The sequence below is a fragment of the Gracilinanus agilis genome, chromosome 1, assembly GCF_016433145.1.
Source record: "Gracilinanus agilis isolate LMUSP501 chromosome 1, AgileGrace, whole genome shotgun sequence".
Taxonomy (NCBI): Eukaryota; Metazoa; Chordata; class Mammalia; order Didelphimorphia; family Didelphidae; genus Gracilinanus; species Gracilinanus agilis.
In genome coordinates, this window is record NC_058130.1 from 134,830,550 (window position 1) to 134,848,359 (window position 17,810).

Sequence of the window (17,810 nt, forward strand, 5' to 3'; positions counted from 1 at the left end):
ATAAATATTTTCCAATCCTATTTTAAACCCTTATCTACCATCTTAGAATCAATGTTGTGTATTGGTTCCAAGGTAGAAAATCTGTAAGGGATAGGCAATGGGGGTTAAATGACTTGCCTGCTAGGAAGTGCCGGAGGTCATATTTGAACCCAGGACCTCCCATCTCTAGGCCTAGTTCTCAATCTACTGAGGCACCCAGCTGCCCTAGTCCTATTTTTTTTTTTTTTTCAGAAGAAGAAACTAAAAGCAATTGATCACAAACAAGCATTTATTATTAGAATGGAATGAAACTTTTAAAAATGTAGCACTTTATGATGAGTAGAAGGGTAAAAACACAACTTGTCTAAGAGTATATAAGTAGTAAGCAGTAAAGTGAAAGCGGAATGTGGGTTCTTTGAATAAAAAATTGAGGTTTTTTTGTTGGTTTGTTTTGTTTTTTAAATCTTACTTTTCCGTCTTACTATCAGTTCTAAGACTGAAGAGCAGCAAGGGGTAGGCAATGGGTTAAGTTTATTGCCCAGGGTCATGCAGTTAAGAAGTGCCAGATTTAAACCTAGGACTTCCTGCCTCCAGGCCTGGCACTCTCTCCACTGGGCTACCCAGTTGCCTCAAGGAGCTTACCTTCTAATGGCAAAGATAGCATGTATATGGGAATGCTGGCCAAGGACTGCTGTTTTGATTTGGGAAAGCTACTGGGATAGTAATGGAGCCTCAGAAGAATAGATTGGCATATCCTTTCCAGTAGCAATGGCAGATTTGATTAAATTCTGTTCGGAGACTAAAGGGTATGGAAATAGCAAGAGATTGGTGGAAGAGTGCAAGGGTGGTATAGCCAGAGCCAACTTGATATAGTTAGCCAGCCATGAAGCACCATCAATCAGGCTTTCTGGGTGAACATTCTAGAGCTGAAAGGGTTAAGTTCTCTAGGGCATGGGCTCTGATCTGAGTGGCAAGGAGCTGGCACATAGTGTGCGTATGTGTATTTGTGAGAGAGAGTAAAAGCAAACATTTCATATCATATAAGTCATCTATTTTATCACATGTGATATTTTCTGTGTTCTAGAGGGCTAAAAGCTGTAAGTGATAGCATTTTCCTATTCTTGAACTTTTAATGAGTATAACTTTTTATATTCCAGTATTCTTTCTGCCCATCCACAGCTACCTTTGGCCCAGGTCCCTGAAAACTGAGGGGATTTGTCTTTCCTGCCAAACCCTTACCTAGGGCAGACCCTTGCCCCTGAGGCTCTGAGGAGGAACCGGAGGGGTGAGGAGGAAGGTTTCCTGGAGATTCCTTCTGGGGAATTCAGGCCTCCTGCCCAAGGCAGATCTTCCTGGTGTCTGAGGTCAGCAGGGAGGAGACAATTGGAAGCAGCCAGACATCCTGCCAGGAGGTGGTACTCCTGGATCTGGCTCCACCCTCTCACTACATGGGTTTAAGAAGGTGCTGAGGGCATGGAGAATCATGCAGAACAGGATGACTGGACCCCAAGAGCTAGTGTTGGTGCGAGGAGTGGGCTTTGTCCTGGACAGGCGTTCTCAGGTACTGCTCAGCTAGTTTCCTGGGACCCATCCCTATCTTACCAGTCTTTGTTTCCATTGTATCTGTTTCTTCTCTTTGTGTATTCCCCAGTTCCTCTGTTTCTTCTCCTCTATCTTCCCTCTTTTCTCTTTCCATCTTTCTCCAACCAGAGTTCCTCATTTTTCTGCTTTTCCATATCCTGATCTCCATTCATTCTTGTTGCCTCTGTCCTCCCATCTCCCTGTCTCTGACTCATTTTCATCCTCTTTCTCTCATTTTTCTGACTCTCTTCCACCTTCGCCCCCATCCTGCCTATTCTCCTGATTTCCCATGTGTATCTCTCCACTCTCCCATCCTTCACTCTCTGCCTTCTTTCCTATCCCTGTTTTACTTTATTGGGCTGACTCCTTTCTCATCATCTTCAACTCCCTGCCTCCCACAGTGCTTTTGACTCCTCCCTGCTCTATATGTCTTTTTCTTCCTTCACTCTCTGTCCCCCCCAAGTTTTTGCCTCCTCCTTTCTTCTGCCATGGCTTCTCTCTTCCCTCCAAGTTGCGTTAGATGTGGAATGTTTGGCTATGTGGTAGAAAATGAGGCTATTTGGGAGGGAATTGGAGTGGGGGGTTAAAGGGCAAGAGGGATGTTTCTTGAGCCAGATAAGAAGGGTTGGGGTGGGGGTAATGGCAAAATCTATTGAATCTCCCTCCCTTACCCTTCTGGTTCCCAGATATTCATCTTCTCAGTGCTCTGGTCGGACGGCAGTGACAGCTTCATCTACAGGACCTTTCAGGAGTTCCGTCAATTCCATGTGAGATGCCATCCCAGTCATAGCCCCATGGGACCCTCCAGAATGAACCCCAAACACACACACTTTGTCTGATCCTGGGATAAACACTCAGACTGCATTCTGGGGGCTACCCAATAAATTCCCTTGAACCTAGAAGCTCCCTCCCAGCCCATATAGACCCCTTCATCATCTCTTTCTCTTATTTGAGGTTATACCCTGACCCTGAATCTATCTTCCCAGAAAAGACTGAAGGACACCTTTCCCTTGGAGGCAGGTTTGCTGAAGAGTTCCGATTGTGTCCTCCCCAAGTTTCAAGGTGAGGGAATTAGTGACAGGGATGGGGTAGGAGGGTGGGAAATTCTGAGACTGAGCAGGGGGAAGGGAGCAAAGGAATGAAGAAAGGGCTCTGGGGCTCAGGGGAGATTGGGGTTTCAGAGGGATTCCTGTTCTTCCTGTAGATGCCTTCATACTTCTCCCCAGTCGAAGGACACGAAGGGGACTGGCCCGTTTACAGATGCTGGAAGCCTATTCTCAGGAACTTCTGGGGGCCCCAGAGACAGTATCTCGAAGTGAGGTGGTCACTGGCTTTTTCCAGACTCAGCCTGGGGATTTGGAGCCAGTCCTGCCCCAGCACAGGTATTTGGGAATCCTCATATCTTCAGTCTTCCAAATCAGATCAAGCTTTCCTGCCTACCCTGTGGTGGGGTTGGGGTGAAGGAGCTCACAATCTAATCAGGAGAAGCAAAGTCATATAGGGAGGACATTAAAAAGGCCATAGACTGGGGAAGCTGAGAGAAGGGAGAGAAAGATCAAATGTGGGCTAAGTCAGGAAAGATGGCTAGAGAGCCAGCTTTGAAACCTGGGAGGCTTGTTTCAAGTCCTGCCTCAGACACAGACTGGTTGTGTTACCCTGGGCAAGAGGCAACTCTCTAAGAACATATGCTGCTCGTTTGTATCAGGAGTTCCCCTATATACCAATGAAATCACAAGTTCAGGTCCCAAATATAACCCTCAGAACTTCTAGTACTTGCAGATGTTCATTATATTGCCTGTCTGGGGACTGGTAGTAGGGAGGAAGGACTAGAAATGATGGCGAGTGTGTGAGGTTTACTATTTTTTTAAATGTAAAAAAAATTTCCCCATGTTTATGTGATTTTTTTTTTTAATTTTAAACCCCTAACTTCTGTGTATTGACTTATAGGTGGAAGATTGGTAAGGGTAGGCAATGGGGGTCAAGTGACTTGCCCAGGGTCACACAGCTGGGAAGTGTCTGAGGCCAGATTTGAACCTAGGACCTCCTGTCTCTAGGCCTGGCTCTCAATCCACTGAGCTACCCAGCTGCCCCCTGTTTATGTGATTCTTGTCTTCTTCCCATCTCCCCTCCCCACCACCCCAGGAGTTGACTAGCAATTCCACTGGGTTATACATATATTATCACAGAGCTAGTTTCTGAAGAATGGGCAGGACTGGGCTCAGGGAAGTGGGAGGTGTAAGCAGGATATATTCTAGATAGAGGCCACAGCCTAAGCAAAGGTCAGGATGTGAGAATGAATCTGACTTCCTTGAGGATGGTGAGGAATGAAAAAGAGATGATGCTGCATGAATAGTTTGGAATTAGCACCAAAGAAAGCCTGCAAATGCCTGGCTAAGAAAAACGGTGGGAGGAGCTGAGATGGTCATTAGTTCCATCTGGAGATAGTGTGGGGTTACGTAGAAAATCTTGTATTGGGTCTAGGAAATTCCCAGTTCAGGAGGGTGAAAGCCAATTGGTCTCATCTGTGTTTCAACTTGGTTATCTTGGGTATTTCTTCAAAGCATGGTGATCATACCTTCCTCCTGGGAGAGGCCAGAACAGAGACCAAAGAAGCCCCCTGCCCTAGGACCAGACATCTACACCCTGGAGACCCAGACTTTCCGGTGCCTTGATAGCTTCAGTACACAGGACACCAGGGGCAGGCCCTTTAAGGTTGGAGCTGGAGAAGAGCTGGATGTGTTTCTAAGATCGCCCACAGGTGGGAAGACTGGGGATTGGGAGGGGAAAGGGGAAGAGCATTGAGAAGATGGGAAGGATGGCCTGGATCTGAGTGGGGCTTCATGTTGATGGGGATCCTAGAGGTCTTGGCCCCAGGAAACAGATTTAAGTTTTTTAGTTTTATTTGGTGGGGGGAGGGGGAGGAAGTAGACAAGAACCTTGGGGGAGGGAGCAGCTGGGTAGCTCAGTGGATTGAGAGCCAGGCCTAGAAACTGGAGGTCCTAGGTTCAAATCTGGCCTCATACACTTCCCAGATGTGTGACCCTGGGCAAGTCATTTGACCCCCATTGCCTGCCCTTACCACTCTTCTGCCTTGGAGCCAATACACAGTATTGATTCCAAGATAGAAGGTAAGAGTTTAAAAAAAAAAAAAAAGAATCTTGGAGTAATGGAAACATTAGCTTGGGGAGATAGGGACATTCAGGGGAAATAGATAGTTTTTTCCCTGGGGGACCCCAGGGCAGGAGAGTTTGAACCTAGAGGAAGGAGTAGAACCCTTAAATGGGTAGGGGGTGGGTTTCAATTTCTGACAGTGGAGCAGGGTCCTTCAGATATAGGGAATTAGGATTTGGTACGGAAGGTATGTCTGTGGGCATCCATACATACATATCAGTACCAACAAGTAGCTCCTTCTATATTTTCTTCCTACTCCCTGTAAGTGAACTCTGTTCCCTCTTACCTGCTGAGTTTTAGGGGTGTCGATGGCTACATCCCTGTATGCGCTCCCTTTCTCCCTCCCCAGGCTGGTGGCTGGTAGAGAATGCGGACAAGCAGATAGCCTGGTTTCCTGCACCCTACCTCGAGGAGGTAACTCCAAAGGAGGGATGTGAGGAGATGCCTGCGATACCCAGCAGTGGTGAGTGCCCCTTCTCGGAGTGCAGACTGCCACGCCGCGATTCCCCACAAGGGGAGGCGGGGCTCTGCCATTACTCCCGGTTTGCTCAGAGCAGTCCCATGGTGTTGTTTCCTGGTCTGTAGAATGCCCGGGGTTTAAAGCTCTCAATCCTGGCCAGGGACGAGCCATGCTCCGGGCAGAGAGGAGCTCGGGCAGTTCTGCCGTGAGCCTGACGTTCCCCAGGAGGGAGGCGCATCCTAGCTCCCGGGTGTGTATGTGGAAATGACCGGAATGGCCCCTTTCCTCCCCATACAGGGCTCCTGTTCTGGAGCGCGGTAGCTTACCAAGGCAGCCGAGAGGACGAGCTGTCTGTGCCTGCGGGGGCCCGGGTGACCGTGCTAGAGGCGTCTGAGCGCGGCTGGTGGCGGTGCAGGTGAGCGGAGTTCAGGCTCCACTCTCTGGGGAGGCGAGGTAGGAGGGCCGCGCGCCCTCCCGCAGCGCACGTATATAGAGAGCCCTCACCCTCGCAGGTACCGTGGCCGCGATGGCCTCTTGCCAGCCGTGCTCCTGCATCGCTGCCCGGACTCCGGGAGCGCCGGCGGGCTGGGCGTGCTCCTGAGGGCGGGCCGGGGCCCACTGGGGCTCGGGCTGGAGCCTGAGCCTGGACCACTAGGCCACGGCGAAGCCACGCCTCGCGGGAGCAGGGCCAGGGAGGGGCGCCTCCCCGCGTTCGCCCAGCCTGCTCGGCCCTCCAGCCCGCGCTCAAGCTCAGAGTCAGACTGGGACAGCGAAGACGGGGAGCACAGCGGGGCCACGCCGGACTCGGGATCCTTCCCTGCCGTGCCCGCCCGGCCCGAGTCGGGTGACATCCTGCGGAGATGCTGCTCTGTGACCCGGAGAGCCCATCTCCGCCCGGGCGCCGCGAGGTCTCCAGCACCCACTCGAACTGCTGGGCTGCTGATGTCTGCACCCCACCCTTCCCCCACTCCTAGCCTGGCCGGCTCCCCGACCTCCGGTCCCCACGTTGAGTTGTGAAGACCTGCCCTTCCCTTGTCGAGTTCTGAATGGCTTTTTATTTTTTATACGTGTATGAATAAAGGAACCTCTCTAGGAGTTGTGCCAACAGAGCCTGCCTGCTTTCTTCCCTCCCAACCCCCAAAGGGAAGCCGCATAAGACACTCTCCCAAGGTACCCCTTTGTATTTCTGCCCCATTCATGGCCTCTCGGCATAGGTCCACAGCAACTCCAACTCCTCCATGATTATTGGGCAGACCCGGTGAATTTGCACTCAGCTCCTGGAAATGTTCCACCTCCTGATCATCAATGAAGGCCAAGGGTGGTTCCCAACCATCCTTCTCTGGCTCCCAGTCTTTACTGTCTATCTGGTGCAGTACCAAAAACAATGCAACTTTTTCAGTCACTGGAAGCCAAGTTTAAACCCTGCTCTACAACTTTCAACCTCATCTCCCACCAGTTGTCTCCCTTAGAAAGGGAGAGGGCTGAATCTCGAGGGTGCCTTCTGGGGGATCTGGGCCTCACTGAGCTCCTAAGACACTCCATGCCGGTGGTTTAGGTCTACTCCAGAGATCAGGGCCTACACCGTACATACATTTAAAGCAGAGGTTGCTACACTCATTTGCTGACTTCAAGTACACTCTCCCACTTCCCCAGGCCCTGGGGGGTGGGGGGGGTGGGGGCCCTGCTCCCAAAGCATGGTTTGGGTTCAATCAGGAAATGAAGAAGAAATAGGCATAGGCACAGGCACAGATGCACTGGACTGCTGCCCCTGAGTTGGGTCCATGTGTTGGGCATCTGGGACATGAATCCTGTGAGAGATGACCCCTTGGCTCAGGCAAGGGAGGGGTGAGACTGAAAAGAGAAAGGCTTCCAGGAGATTTGATAGACTTTTATACAAAATGTAGTTACAAAGGCTATAGGGTAGGGATGGCTGAAGTCTCGGGTAGCTTCATGGTCTGCCACAGAAAGTCCAAGAACATGGCGGCTTGCAGCGTCCGACCGATTCGCTGGAAGTGCCGCTCTGAGGAGGGAGGAAAAGGTGAGTGCAGGTTCTGTTCCCACTTCAGACTGAGCACCCCCCTCCCTCCCACAGGGGTCACAGTCTTCTCTCCACGGCCAGGAGTCACTCACCTGTGTAGGGCAGCAGTGCTTCCAGGGAAGCCTGGATCCCCTCGTAGGCCAGCAGCTCTTCAGGGCTCTCGTGCTGTAGTAGGACACCCAGCACAGCTTGGGCTTCGTGGCAATGGCGGGAATTTGTGTTCCATGTGACCAAGAATCTCAACAGGGCCTCTGGGAAGGGGCAAGGGAAGAGGTAAGGGACCCACTCAGCCTCCTCCCTCCCTCATCATTGGCTCTGCTAGGCCTGGGTACTGACCTTTCTGGTCCTTCCGGAGCTTCAGCACCTTCTCCTCCAGCTTCTTCGGACCCTCAACATCCTTCAAGATGGCTGTATGAGGCAGGGAGAACAAAAGCGCAGGCTTTACATTCACCTCCACTGTGATCACTCCCAGGGCGGTCCCCTCCCCATTCTGGTACTTTCTGACCTTTGACAACTGTCAGCACAGTGTGCGGCCTGTCCAGAGAGATGGCCAGGCCCAGGGCTCGAAGGTACTGCTTCTCTTGTAGCAGGTTAGAGAGTTCCTGTTGCCTGAAACAGGAGAGAGTCAGTGGGGAAGGCCTGGGAGGCAGGAAGGTTCTGGTATGGCCAGGGGGACGCACAGGTTGCATCTGGGACTTACTTCAGGATCTGTTCCTCCTGCCTCGCCTGCTCTTCTGCCTGTTCTGTCTCAGTCACATCCTGGAAACAGAGCTGGTCAGCCCAGGGCAGGGGAGGCCGAGGAGAGCTATCCCATGCCCCGGGAGGCCCAGCTCTCACTCACCTTCCAGAGGAGGATCCGAGCATCACTGGCTCCAGTCACAACTGCTTCATCCTGCCGGTTGCAATGCAGGCCCCACACCTTGTCCTCGTGCCCATCCAGTGTCCGCACACACTCATTGGTCTTTATGGTCCACAGTTTGAGCAGGCCATCTGAGCCACTGCAATGACCAGGAGGGGAGTCACACCAGAGCCCTGGGTCAGACCTCCCAGACAAGCATTCCTGCCTTGGTCCCCAGCCCCAACACACCTGGACAGCAGCTGTGTCCCTCGGCTCACAAAGGTTACTCTCAGCACTGATGCATCATGACCCTCAAATGTCTGGGAAAGAGAAAGAGAGAACAGGCCCCAGAGTGGAGTCAGGGCCCAGACCCCACTTCAGGGGACCTCTGAGGGATGGGGCTGAGAAGCATCTACCTTGAGGCAACTAAAGTCTTGGAGCCCCCAGAGCTTCAGGGAGCCATCGGCGGAGGCGGTAGCCAGCACCTGGTCCATGGGGGAAAACTGAACACACCACACGCCTCGCCGGTGGCCAGAGAAGACACCCAGCAGGGAAAAGTCAGGCAGGGACCACAGCTTAGCCGTTCGGTCCTGGGAACCTGATGCCAACAGCTTGTCATTTGGAGACACGGCCACACTGTTAATATCCTAGGAACAGAAGAGAAAGGATGACTCGGGCTGGGGCAGTGACGACAGATCCTCCCAGCCTCCAGACCTGCTGTTACCTTGTCATGAGCCCGCTGGGTGGCCTGAGCCTGTAGAGGAAAAGGGTCGCAGTTGGGGTCTTTGGTCATTTTCTTGGATGTTACGGGCTCGGGAAGGGGCCACAGCTTTATGGTGCAGTCCTGGCTCCCAGTTACCAGGAAGGTTTCCTTTAGCCTGACACCAAGAGATGACAATTCATGACACCTTTCGCATTGGTAGCCTCTTCTCTATTTCACAGCCTTCACCCTAACCCACGTCACATATTCTCACCCCAGAACTACTGCACCAGGCTCCCAAGTCCTATCCTTGCCTTTATCTGCCTTACATTGCTCTGATGGGAGCCTTAAAGGATAACAACAACAATAACAATAGTATTTATATAGCACTTTAAGATTCATAAATTATTTTACAAATATCATTTCATTTTAGCTTCACAACCACTCTGGGAGATAAGGGCTATTATCAGCTGTATTTTACAGATGAGGAAACTGAGGCATATAGGTTAAATAACTTGCTCAGGACCACTGAGCCAGGATCTGAATTCAGATCTAGCTCTCTACCTACTGCTTAGCCTGGCCTCAACGGGTCTCTCAAATTCCTACATCCTAGCAAAGTCAGAAAACTCACTACTTCTGAATATGCAGTGGTGGCAACTTTCTGGCTCCAGTTTTGTTTGAATCATTTGTTCCTTCCTGAGATGCAAAACTCCTTCATCTCCTTCCTCTTTGCCTAGCTAGAGTTCTAAACCCAGCACCAGCCTCCTTGCCCCCACTTTCTGCAAAGAGATTCCCTGACCAGACTGACCCAGGCCATGACAGCTTCACTCTTAATGAGAGAGGGAAGCAATGGGCAGGGATAGAAGCAGGCCCCTGATATTTCTGAAATCCTGTCTTTCTCACTAGTTAGCATTAGTTAAGTATGAACGATAAAATTTGTTTTATTATATTAATCAGCTAACCATTCTGTATAGGTAATTATCTGTACTGGTTCTGTTCTGTATACCAGCTTTGCACTGTTGTGTATCATTAATCACCTTTTAACGTTCCATATTTACCTCAGTTGTGAACCATTAGGCATTATTAAACACCTACAGTGGTTGGCTACTGTACTGCGTCCTCCCTATGTTCCCATCTTTGACAAAGGCATCCAGGAGGCGAGATGCCTCTGACACTGACAAATGATGGCAGGTGGGACAATGTGGGAAACATGGGATATGCACACTAAGGGCTCTGGCAGTCCAGAAGAATCCCCCAAACATGCAGATGCTCCTTATTCCCTTTCTGGTGTCCTCAAGATAACTTATTGATGTGTCAGTCCCAAAACCACAGCTCTCTCTGGATTTGGACCTGCCTTCTCTATTCCCATTTTCAGGAGTTTTTAGCCTGTACTGACCCATAATGCACAGGGGTGGGATATTCTGGGAAAGATTTTCCCTGGAATGGAAGATGACGAGCCCCAGACACTCAATAAATATGCATATCCTGATCCAGACCTTGGGCTACTCCATCAGTTCCAGAACTATTCCATCAGCTCTTAGGTTATTATACGATCTTAAAAACCTCTTTTCATATTTCTGGAATGAACAGAAGTTTTGTGGCTCCCATTCTTGGGGAGAGATCCTGCTACAAACTTGGGTGTTTCTGACAACATTAGAATCCCTGTGTCTACAGCCCTTATTGTCCTGTTTTCTCCATGTTTAAGCTCTGACTCTCTACAGGCAAAGAGCTCTCTCTGAGGGCAGGGGCAATGCCTGCTTGCTGCTTTTGGGTCCTCAGATTATGAGCTCCCAAAGGAAAGGCCCAGGGTGAGTTTCTGTTCCAACTGTGAATTCCCAGAACATGGGGAGGGTTGAGGAGGCAGGATGAACTTGACTGCTCTTAGAGCCTAATGGATTTGTCCTGGGGCTCAGGGATATTACCTGGAGCAACTGATGGTGCCTATGCTGTGCGTGTGGCCAGAGCCATGGGCTATGCAATGCACCTTCCCAGTGGCATTCATTCTCCATATGCGCACACTCTGGTCCTGAGATGAGGGGATGTGGAGAAAGTAAAGGGTTGTTGGTTAACACAGGGAGCCAAAGCAGAGGTTTATCTCCTTTCTCCCCATCTCCCTGTCTCTCCACAGGACAGATCTCACCTTGGCACAGCTGGTAAAGAGCCTGCCCTTCCGGAAAACATCCAAAGCCAGGACTATGTCTGTAGGGACAAAAGGAACTGGAAATTAGAGCTTAGGCTCAGATAGGACTATAGAGATCTAATTCAACTGCTTTGCTTTACACATAAGGAACCTGAGGCTCACAAAACGTAAATGAATTGCTCAAGGCTGCACAAGTTGACAAGCAGAAAAGTTGGGATTTGGACCCAGTCACCTATGACTTCAAATTCAGTGCATTTTTTAGCACTAAAAGGCTTTCAGGGTGCATCCACAAACATCAATGAGATATCCTTGCTACTGTTTGTAAGGGAAGCTTCAAAGTCTGGAGGAACTCTGGAGCCCTGGATCAGGGATCAGAATTCTGGGGAAATGAGAGGGTCAAAGGTGACTCAGCAGAACTAGGGAGAGTAGATCAGACCTTACCGGTATGCCCACATAGGATCTGGCAATCAGACGTTTCCAGCTCAAACACTTTCAGTCGGGGGCTATTTGTGGCAACAACAATGTGGGAATCTTCAGGACCCAGGAACCTCACGTCCAACACATCCTCATTATAGCCAGCAAACTAGAAAAGGAGAGAAGCAATTAATGTCAGGAATACCAGCCCCTATCTCTCCATCCCTTCACCACCATCTAGAATACAGGATACTGGGAAGCATGGATAGAATACAGGATTTGAGGGCAGTGGCCATAAAGGTCAGAAAGTACTCACCTGTTTATGAAGGCGAAGGTTGTGGGCATCATAAAGGAGGATGTTGTGCTCAGCTGTGACAGCCATGATCAGCCCAGCAGTTGGGACCAGGGCACAGTGTGTGATCTCTCGCCCAGGGCCACCTTCACCAGCAATAGGTTTCTGGGTATGCACACAGTTCCCAGATTCAACCTCCCATATCCGAAGCACTCCTGGACCAGACATAGACACATAAGAAATATTTCAGACACAGGGAAAAGCAGATCAGAGATGGAGACAGCTGGATGACGTTGGGGATGAAAGCAGGATATCACCAATCCTAGGACATGAAGAGGAGCAGTCCCTGTTGCCCTCTAGCCCCTCACTCGCCTCGATCTCCAGCTGTGAGTAGATGCAGCCCTGGGGTGTTCATGCCCAATTCAGGATCCCCTCCTTTTGGAAGCAGCACCACAGACTCCACACTCTAGGAGGAAGAAGACCAGGACAGGCAGTCAGTCAGTTACTCACCATCTGATCCCAGGTCTCTCTCCCCCTCCCACTAACCTAGACTCACCTCAAAAACAGGGACTGTCTTCACTGAGGTCCGAGTCTTCAAATCCCACACAGTACAGATCTTGTCCCGGCCAGAACTATTAGGAAAATATGTGGGCCTGGTCAGTCCCCGAGCATGCCCGGCACCCAACCCATCCCCTTGTGTCCAGAAACGAGGACCTCCCCTTCCCAAACCCAAGATCCAAATATAAGGCTCTTCCTGAGTCACTAACCTGACCATGGTGTGGCCATCATCACTGAAGGCCAGTGAAGTGACTGTGCTGTAGTGACTGCTCAGCATGGCCAGGCAGGCTCCAGCCTGAAGACCCCAGACACGGATAGTGCAGTCCATGGCCGAAGAGAAGAGCAACAGCTGCTCAGGGTCTGGGTGGAAGGCCAAAAGGCTGGGGATGGTCAGACAGGGGTCACCCAACTCTGGCTCTTTCCAGATTCTTGAGTCTGAGCCCCAATTCCTCCAATTTCCAATTCTGATGACCCCATCTTGTAAAATGAGTTGAACCAAGGAAGGCTAGGTGGCTCAATGGACAGAGAGCCAGGCTTGGAGATGGGAGATCCTGGGTTCAAATCTGGCCTTAGGCACTTCCTAGCAGGATGACCCTGGACAACTCACTTAACCCCAATTGCTTAGTCCTTGCCACTCTTCTGCCATGGAACCAATACATAGTATTGAATCTAGGATGGAACATAAGGTTTAAAAAAAAATTTTTTTTTTAATTGGTTGAACTTAGGACTTACTGGACAACTCCAGGAGAGCCACGTAGGTGGTGGGTCCCATATCTTCGTTCCAAGTCCCAGACACGAACTGCTCCATCACAGCCACCTGAAGGGACAGAGAAAGAGTGGAACTGGGTCTCAAAATGAGAAGAGACATACAGGCTTGGAACTTAGGCCTCCCCAACTTCTTGAGAGTACATTTTGTTTTGATTGCCATTCATGTCTTATCAAACTCTGATCCTGGACTGACTTCGATTATTCCCCGCCTCCATTTTTTTTAACAGTTACTTTTTATCTTAGAATTAATACTAAGAATTGGTTCCAAGACAGAAGAGTGATAAGGGATAGGCAATTAGGATTAAGTGACTTATCCAGGGTCATATACCTAGCAAGTATCTGAAAGTCACACTTGAACCTAGTACTTTTAGTCTCTAGGTCTAGTCCTTTTGACTCATCATTCTTTTGGACCTTCCTCTTTCTCTATATCTCACAACTCTTTGATATCACTCCCTACTCTATTCTGATGAAAAGATGGACTCTCCTCATCCTCTCTCATCTCCTTTAGCATAATGCTTCCCTCCTTTAATTTCTTACTTATTGGCTCCTTTCCTAATGCCTACAAATATGCCCAAGTCTCTTAACCTAAAACCCTCACCAGTTTCTACTACTTCCTCAAACTATTATTCTGTATCTTCTTTTCCCAATCAAACTCTTGGAAAATGCTGCCTACACTCCCTTCCTTCCCATGTACTTTTTAGTTTGAAATCTGGTTCCCCAAGCTCATCATTCAAGTGAAACTGCTTTCTCCAAAAGTCATCAACAATCTTCTAATCAACAAATCTGAAAATCTTTTTCCTCCTCAATCCTTACCTTTCCTGACTTCTCTGCGGCATGACACTATTGACCACCTTTTCTTCCAGGATATTCTCTCTTTCTTCTTTTCTCTCTTGGTTCACCACCTACCCTGTGTGATCTTCCCTTTTCAGTCTCTTTTGTTGGCTGACCATCTATATCACACCCCAAGATGGTGAATGGTCCCCAAGGCTCTATCCTATAACTTAGAATCTTCTCTACATCTTTTCTCTTAATGACTTCATTGGCTCACTTGGATATCTTTTATCATTCCTCTGCTGAAGCTTTTAAGATCTAATATATACAACTCTAGTCTCTCTTCAGAGTCTAATACCACATTACCAACTGTCAGACATTTCGAACTGTTGTCTAGTGAGCACTTCAAACTCACTATATTCAAAAGAGCACTGGTAATCTCTGCATCCCCCATTCATCCCTCTTCTGAACTTCCCCATTTGGTTATTATTTTTTATTTTAATAACAAATTTCCATATGAGTTTTCCAAAGTTATATGATCCAAATTGTCTCTCTCCCTTCTTCTCTCCCCCCTCCTGGAGCTGATAAACAATTTGATCTGGGTTACACATGTTTTATCACATAAAACATTTCCATATGAACTTCCTTATTTTGGCTAATAATACCACCATCTTTCCCCAAGCTGCAACTTCAGTATATACCTCAGTTTCTTATTTTCCTTCACATCCTGTTGCTAAATCTTGATTCTCCCTCCAAAACACATCTGCCATCCATCCATTTCTAATTCATGCAGTCACTAACCTGGTTAAGGGAATCATCATGTTTCCCCTGGACTATCAAACTATCATGAGAGCTCTCTAATTAGTCTTAATGTACTGATTCTCCCTACTCTTAATTCTCCACCTAGTTTCTAAAATTATTTTCCTAAGTACAGATCTGATATCATATTTGTCCTCAATAACTCCAGTTGTTCCCCCTTGCTTCAAAGACCAAATATAAATCTATTTGTCGCTTTTTAAATGACCCTTTACAAACTAGCTCAACCTACCTCTCCTCCTTTGTTCATATTATTCTCTTTGGAAAATTCTATTTCTGGCCATTCTTTTGACAGGACACTATCTTTTGTCTCTTTGCCTTGGCACTGGCTAACCTCTATGCCCAAAATGTACTCCCTCCTAACCTTTGACTCTTAATATCCCTAATTATATTCAAGGTTTCCATCTTCTACATGAAACCTTTTCTGATATCTCCAGCTGCTAGTGTCTTCTCTCCAAAATTGCCTTGCATATATCTACACACTATATTCCCTGTCTAGACCAAAAACTCTAAAAACATAGACTTCTGTCTTTGTTGTTTCCAGCACCTATTACAGTACCCAGCACACAGCAAGTGTTTGATAAATGAGTATTGACTGATTACCTGTGGCTAGCAGTGTGGATGTTGGGTCAAAAGCCATGGAGGCCACAGGTGCTGTGTGTATAGCTTTCCAAACTCGGGTGGCATTGCCCTCACGCCAGGCCCACTGAGTTAGTAATAATGCACGGCTCCCAGTCACTAAGATCTGGGAAAGAAAGGATAGGGGTTAGGATCAGGAATCTCAGAAGCAATTTCCCTTTTCACCCTCTTCCCTCCTCATACCTCATTGTTGGGGCTGAGATCAAAGGCTGTGATGATCTCTTGATCATCCTGAGGAAGAAACAGGCACATATGACACAAGTAGAAGAGAGATGTGGGAAAGAAAAGGAATGTATATTAGAATAAGAACAATAATAGCTAACATTTATATTGCACTTTGGGCAGCTAGGTAGCACAGTGGATAGAGCACCAGGCTTAAAGTAAAAAAAGAGTTCAAATCTGGTCCTATACACTTACTACCTGGTATGTGACCATGGGCAAGTCATTTAACCCTATTTGCCTTACTTAATTTCGTATGTAAAATGAGCTGGACAGCAAACTATTCCAGAATCTTTGCGGAAAAAAAAGAAACAAAAAACCCCCAAACAAACAAAAACCACCTCAATTGGGGTCGTAGTCAGACATGATTAAATGACTATACAGCATACAAAAATATTGCACTTTATATGTTACTTCACTGGAATATCGCAGTGACCCTGTGAAGTGACTATTGCTATTGTTCCTATTTTACGACCCAGGACACTGAGGCTAAATGAGGGCTGGAAGGACTCTCCCTTATCGCTGATCAGGCTCTTCAGACGAACCGGCCCCCTCACCTGCTGAAAGGTCCTTAAGAGATTCCCAGAAGTGGCGTCCACAACATTGACTCCGGAGCCGCAGACACAGAAAAGGAGCTGTCCATCTTGGGACGCCTGTGGGAGAAGGGGAAAATGAGAGGAGTGGGGACCCTCGCCCCTCCCCCCTAGACACCGAAGCTCCAGTCCCCAGACAGTGGGCCTCTACCGCCCCAGGGCTCTTACCTGGACTTTCCCTCCTTTGTAGAACGGTTCGATTCGCCGTTGCACCGCGTAACTGCGAAGAGAGGAAAGGACACGTTGGGGGTCCAGCCGACTTCGGCGCCTGGGCCTACCGTCCCCGCCCCCTCTCCTGGGCCCCGTCCGTAAGCCCCCTCCTCCTCAATGAAGGATCAGCTTAGTCCAGATCAGCCCCCGCCTCACTTGCTCTTAAAGCGCAGGCCGCGGGCCCCGCTCCCGGCAGTCTCGGCCATCCTGGCCACGGCCCGGCCCCGCCTGCGGCTGCCCGGCGACGGAACGCCAACGCCGGCACGTGTAGCGGAGTGGAAAAAAGTGGGGCTCCTGCTTCCGGCGCGCCATGATGGCGTCAGAGGCTTACGTCACCGGGGCGGAGCTAGATTATTTCCGGATGTTACCTATGGTTGGGAGGAGGCACTGTTTCGTAGGGGACCTAACCTCTGCGAAGTAGACTGCCCTTGTGGGGTGAGGTGTAGACAGACTAGTGTATATGATGGTTGAGGAAGATTCTCTGGGCAATAGAGATAGAGCAGGGGTGGCGACGGTGGTTTAGTTTCGTGGAATTGTAGACCCTCCCGAGCTCCAAACTACTTCTCCATCTCAGGGCTTGACCTCGGACATCCCTCTCGGCCCACAACTTTCAGTTCTTCAGAGCTCTAGCTCTAGAGGAAGCAAACCCCGAGTTCCACTAGTTTAGAGGGAGTCCTCAACTAGTAAAGACACCGGAGAGAGCCCTGAGATCGGCTAGTTTAGACACTAGAGGGAGCCCCGAGTTCGAACCCTACTTTAAACACTTAACTGCTTAGCACAGTGCTTGCTTGGTACATAGGTCCTTAATACATGTTCATGGACTTGTTATGTAGACTGACTACATGACCCTAGGCAAATCACGGAATCTCTCAGAACTTCAATTTTTTTTTAAATTTTATTTATTTTAAATTTTTTCCATATTTACATGATTCATTTTCTTTCCCTCCCTTCTTCCTTCCCCCTTCCCAGAGCCGAAAAGCAATTCCACTGGGTTGTACAAATATTGTCTGAACTTCAATTTTCTCATCTATATAAAGAAGATAATAGTACCTCACAGGGTTGCGGTAAGATTCAAATAAGATAACCCATATGAAGTACTTTGTAAACTTTAAAAAACTATAGAAATGCTCTTTCTCCTCTATTCTAGTCTCACTTCATCAGTTCTAGGCTCTCAACCCTTTCCAGGTCTCCCAGTCTCCCTCTTCTGGCCTGTACAATCTGAAGAGATGGAAGGGGGCTTCAAGACCAGAGGTTATCTGTGAGATAACTAGTATCCTACCGGAATTGGAGTAGGACAAGTGGTAGTTATTCAGTTTCTACTTGAAGAATTCATGAGATCAGTTTCAGGGGACTTTTGATGAAACATGTTGCCACACCAATTAAGAGTTGATGGCTTCAAGGTGCAGGTAGAAATATTTATTTATGCAAAGATTTTGTTTTCCTTGACTATGCATATTTGTTACAAGGATTTTATATTTCTTTTTTCAGTAGGAGAAAGGGAAAGGAGAGATAGGAGGGGAAAAGGCATATTTTTGCTATTTTTTAAAAAATTTTTAATCATTTATTAATATTCATTTTTAACATGGTTACATGATTCATGCTCCTACTTTCCCCTCCTCCCCC

At 48.5% G+C, this 17,810-nt stretch overlaps 2 protein-coding genes across 3 annotated transcripts; one reads left to right on the plus strand and one right to left on the minus strand.

The window, feature by feature from the left end:
- The first annotated feature begins 1,474 nt into the window (after positions 1-1,474).
- NOXO1 (NADPH oxidase organizer 1) lies at positions 1,475-6,208 on the plus strand. The gene is made up of 8 exons (XM_044677451.1): positions 1,475-1,540; positions 2,232-2,327; positions 2,547-2,622; positions 2,765-2,942; positions 4,122-4,318; positions 5,081-5,194; positions 5,489-5,606; positions 5,704-6,208. The coding sequence occupies exons 1-8, from the start codon at positions 1,475-1,477 to the stop codon at positions 6,206-6,208; spliced, it is 1,350 nt and encodes a 449-aa protein (XP_044533386.1).
- An 856-nt stretch (positions 6,209-7,064) lies between these two features.
- On the minus strand, positions 7,065-16,419 carry TBL3 (transducin beta like 3). Of its 2 annotated transcripts, XM_044657091.1 has the most exons (22): positions 16,344-16,419; positions 16,146-16,197; positions 15,942-16,037; positions 15,349-15,396; positions 15,130-15,271; positions 12,904-12,988; positions 12,381-12,551; positions 12,170-12,245; positions 11,986-12,079; positions 11,638-11,828; positions 11,349-11,490; positions 10,908-10,966; positions 10,690-10,793; positions 8,792-8,945; positions 8,484-8,714; positions 8,317-8,387; positions 8,071-8,227; positions 7,930-7,988; positions 7,735-7,838; positions 7,566-7,637; positions 7,322-7,480; positions 7,065-7,211 (listed from the first exon to the last, which is right to left on the minus strand). In XM_044657091.1, exons 1-22 carry the CDS (start codon positions 16,391-16,393, stop codon positions 7,105-7,107), a joined length of 2,424 nt encoding a protein of 807 aa, XP_044513026.1. In that variant the 5' UTR covers positions 16,394-16,419; the 3' UTR covers positions 7,065-7,104. The 2 variants fall into 2 exon arrangements, with proteins under 2 accessions (XP_044513026.1, XP_044513027.1); XM_044657092.1 differs by lacking the exons at positions 15,349-15,396; positions 15,942-16,037; positions 16,146-16,197; positions 16,344-16,419 and having other exon boundaries at positions 12,381-12,531; positions 15,130-15,215.
- Positions 16,420-17,810: the final 1,391 nt, after the last annotated feature.

Coding starts and splice junctions, on each gene's coding strand:
- NOXO1 (XM_044677451.1), top strand. CDS start 1,475: ATGACTGGACCCCAAGAGCTAGTGTTGGTGCGAGGAGTGGGCTTTGTC. Junction 1,541..2,231: donor TCCTGGACAGGCGTTCTCAG/GTACTGCTCAGC, acceptor TCCCTCCCTTAC/CCTTCTGGTTCCCAGATATT. Junction 2,943..4,121: donor CCAGTCCTGCCCCAGCACAG/GTATTTGGGAAT, acceptor ATTTCTTCAAAG/CATGGTGATCATACCTTCCT.
- TBL3 (XM_044657091.1), bottom strand. CDS start 16,393: ATGGCCGAGACTGCCGGGAGCGGGGCCCGCGGCCTGCGCTTTAAGAGC. Junction 15,397..15,941: donor TCTTAAGGACCTTTCAGCAG/GTGAGGGGGCCG, acceptor TTTCTTCCTCAG/GATGATCAAGAGATCATCAC. Junction 8,946..10,689: donor GGCACCATCAGTTGCTCCAG/GTAATATCCCTG, acceptor TCTTGGTGTCAG/GCTAAAGGAAACCTTCCTGG.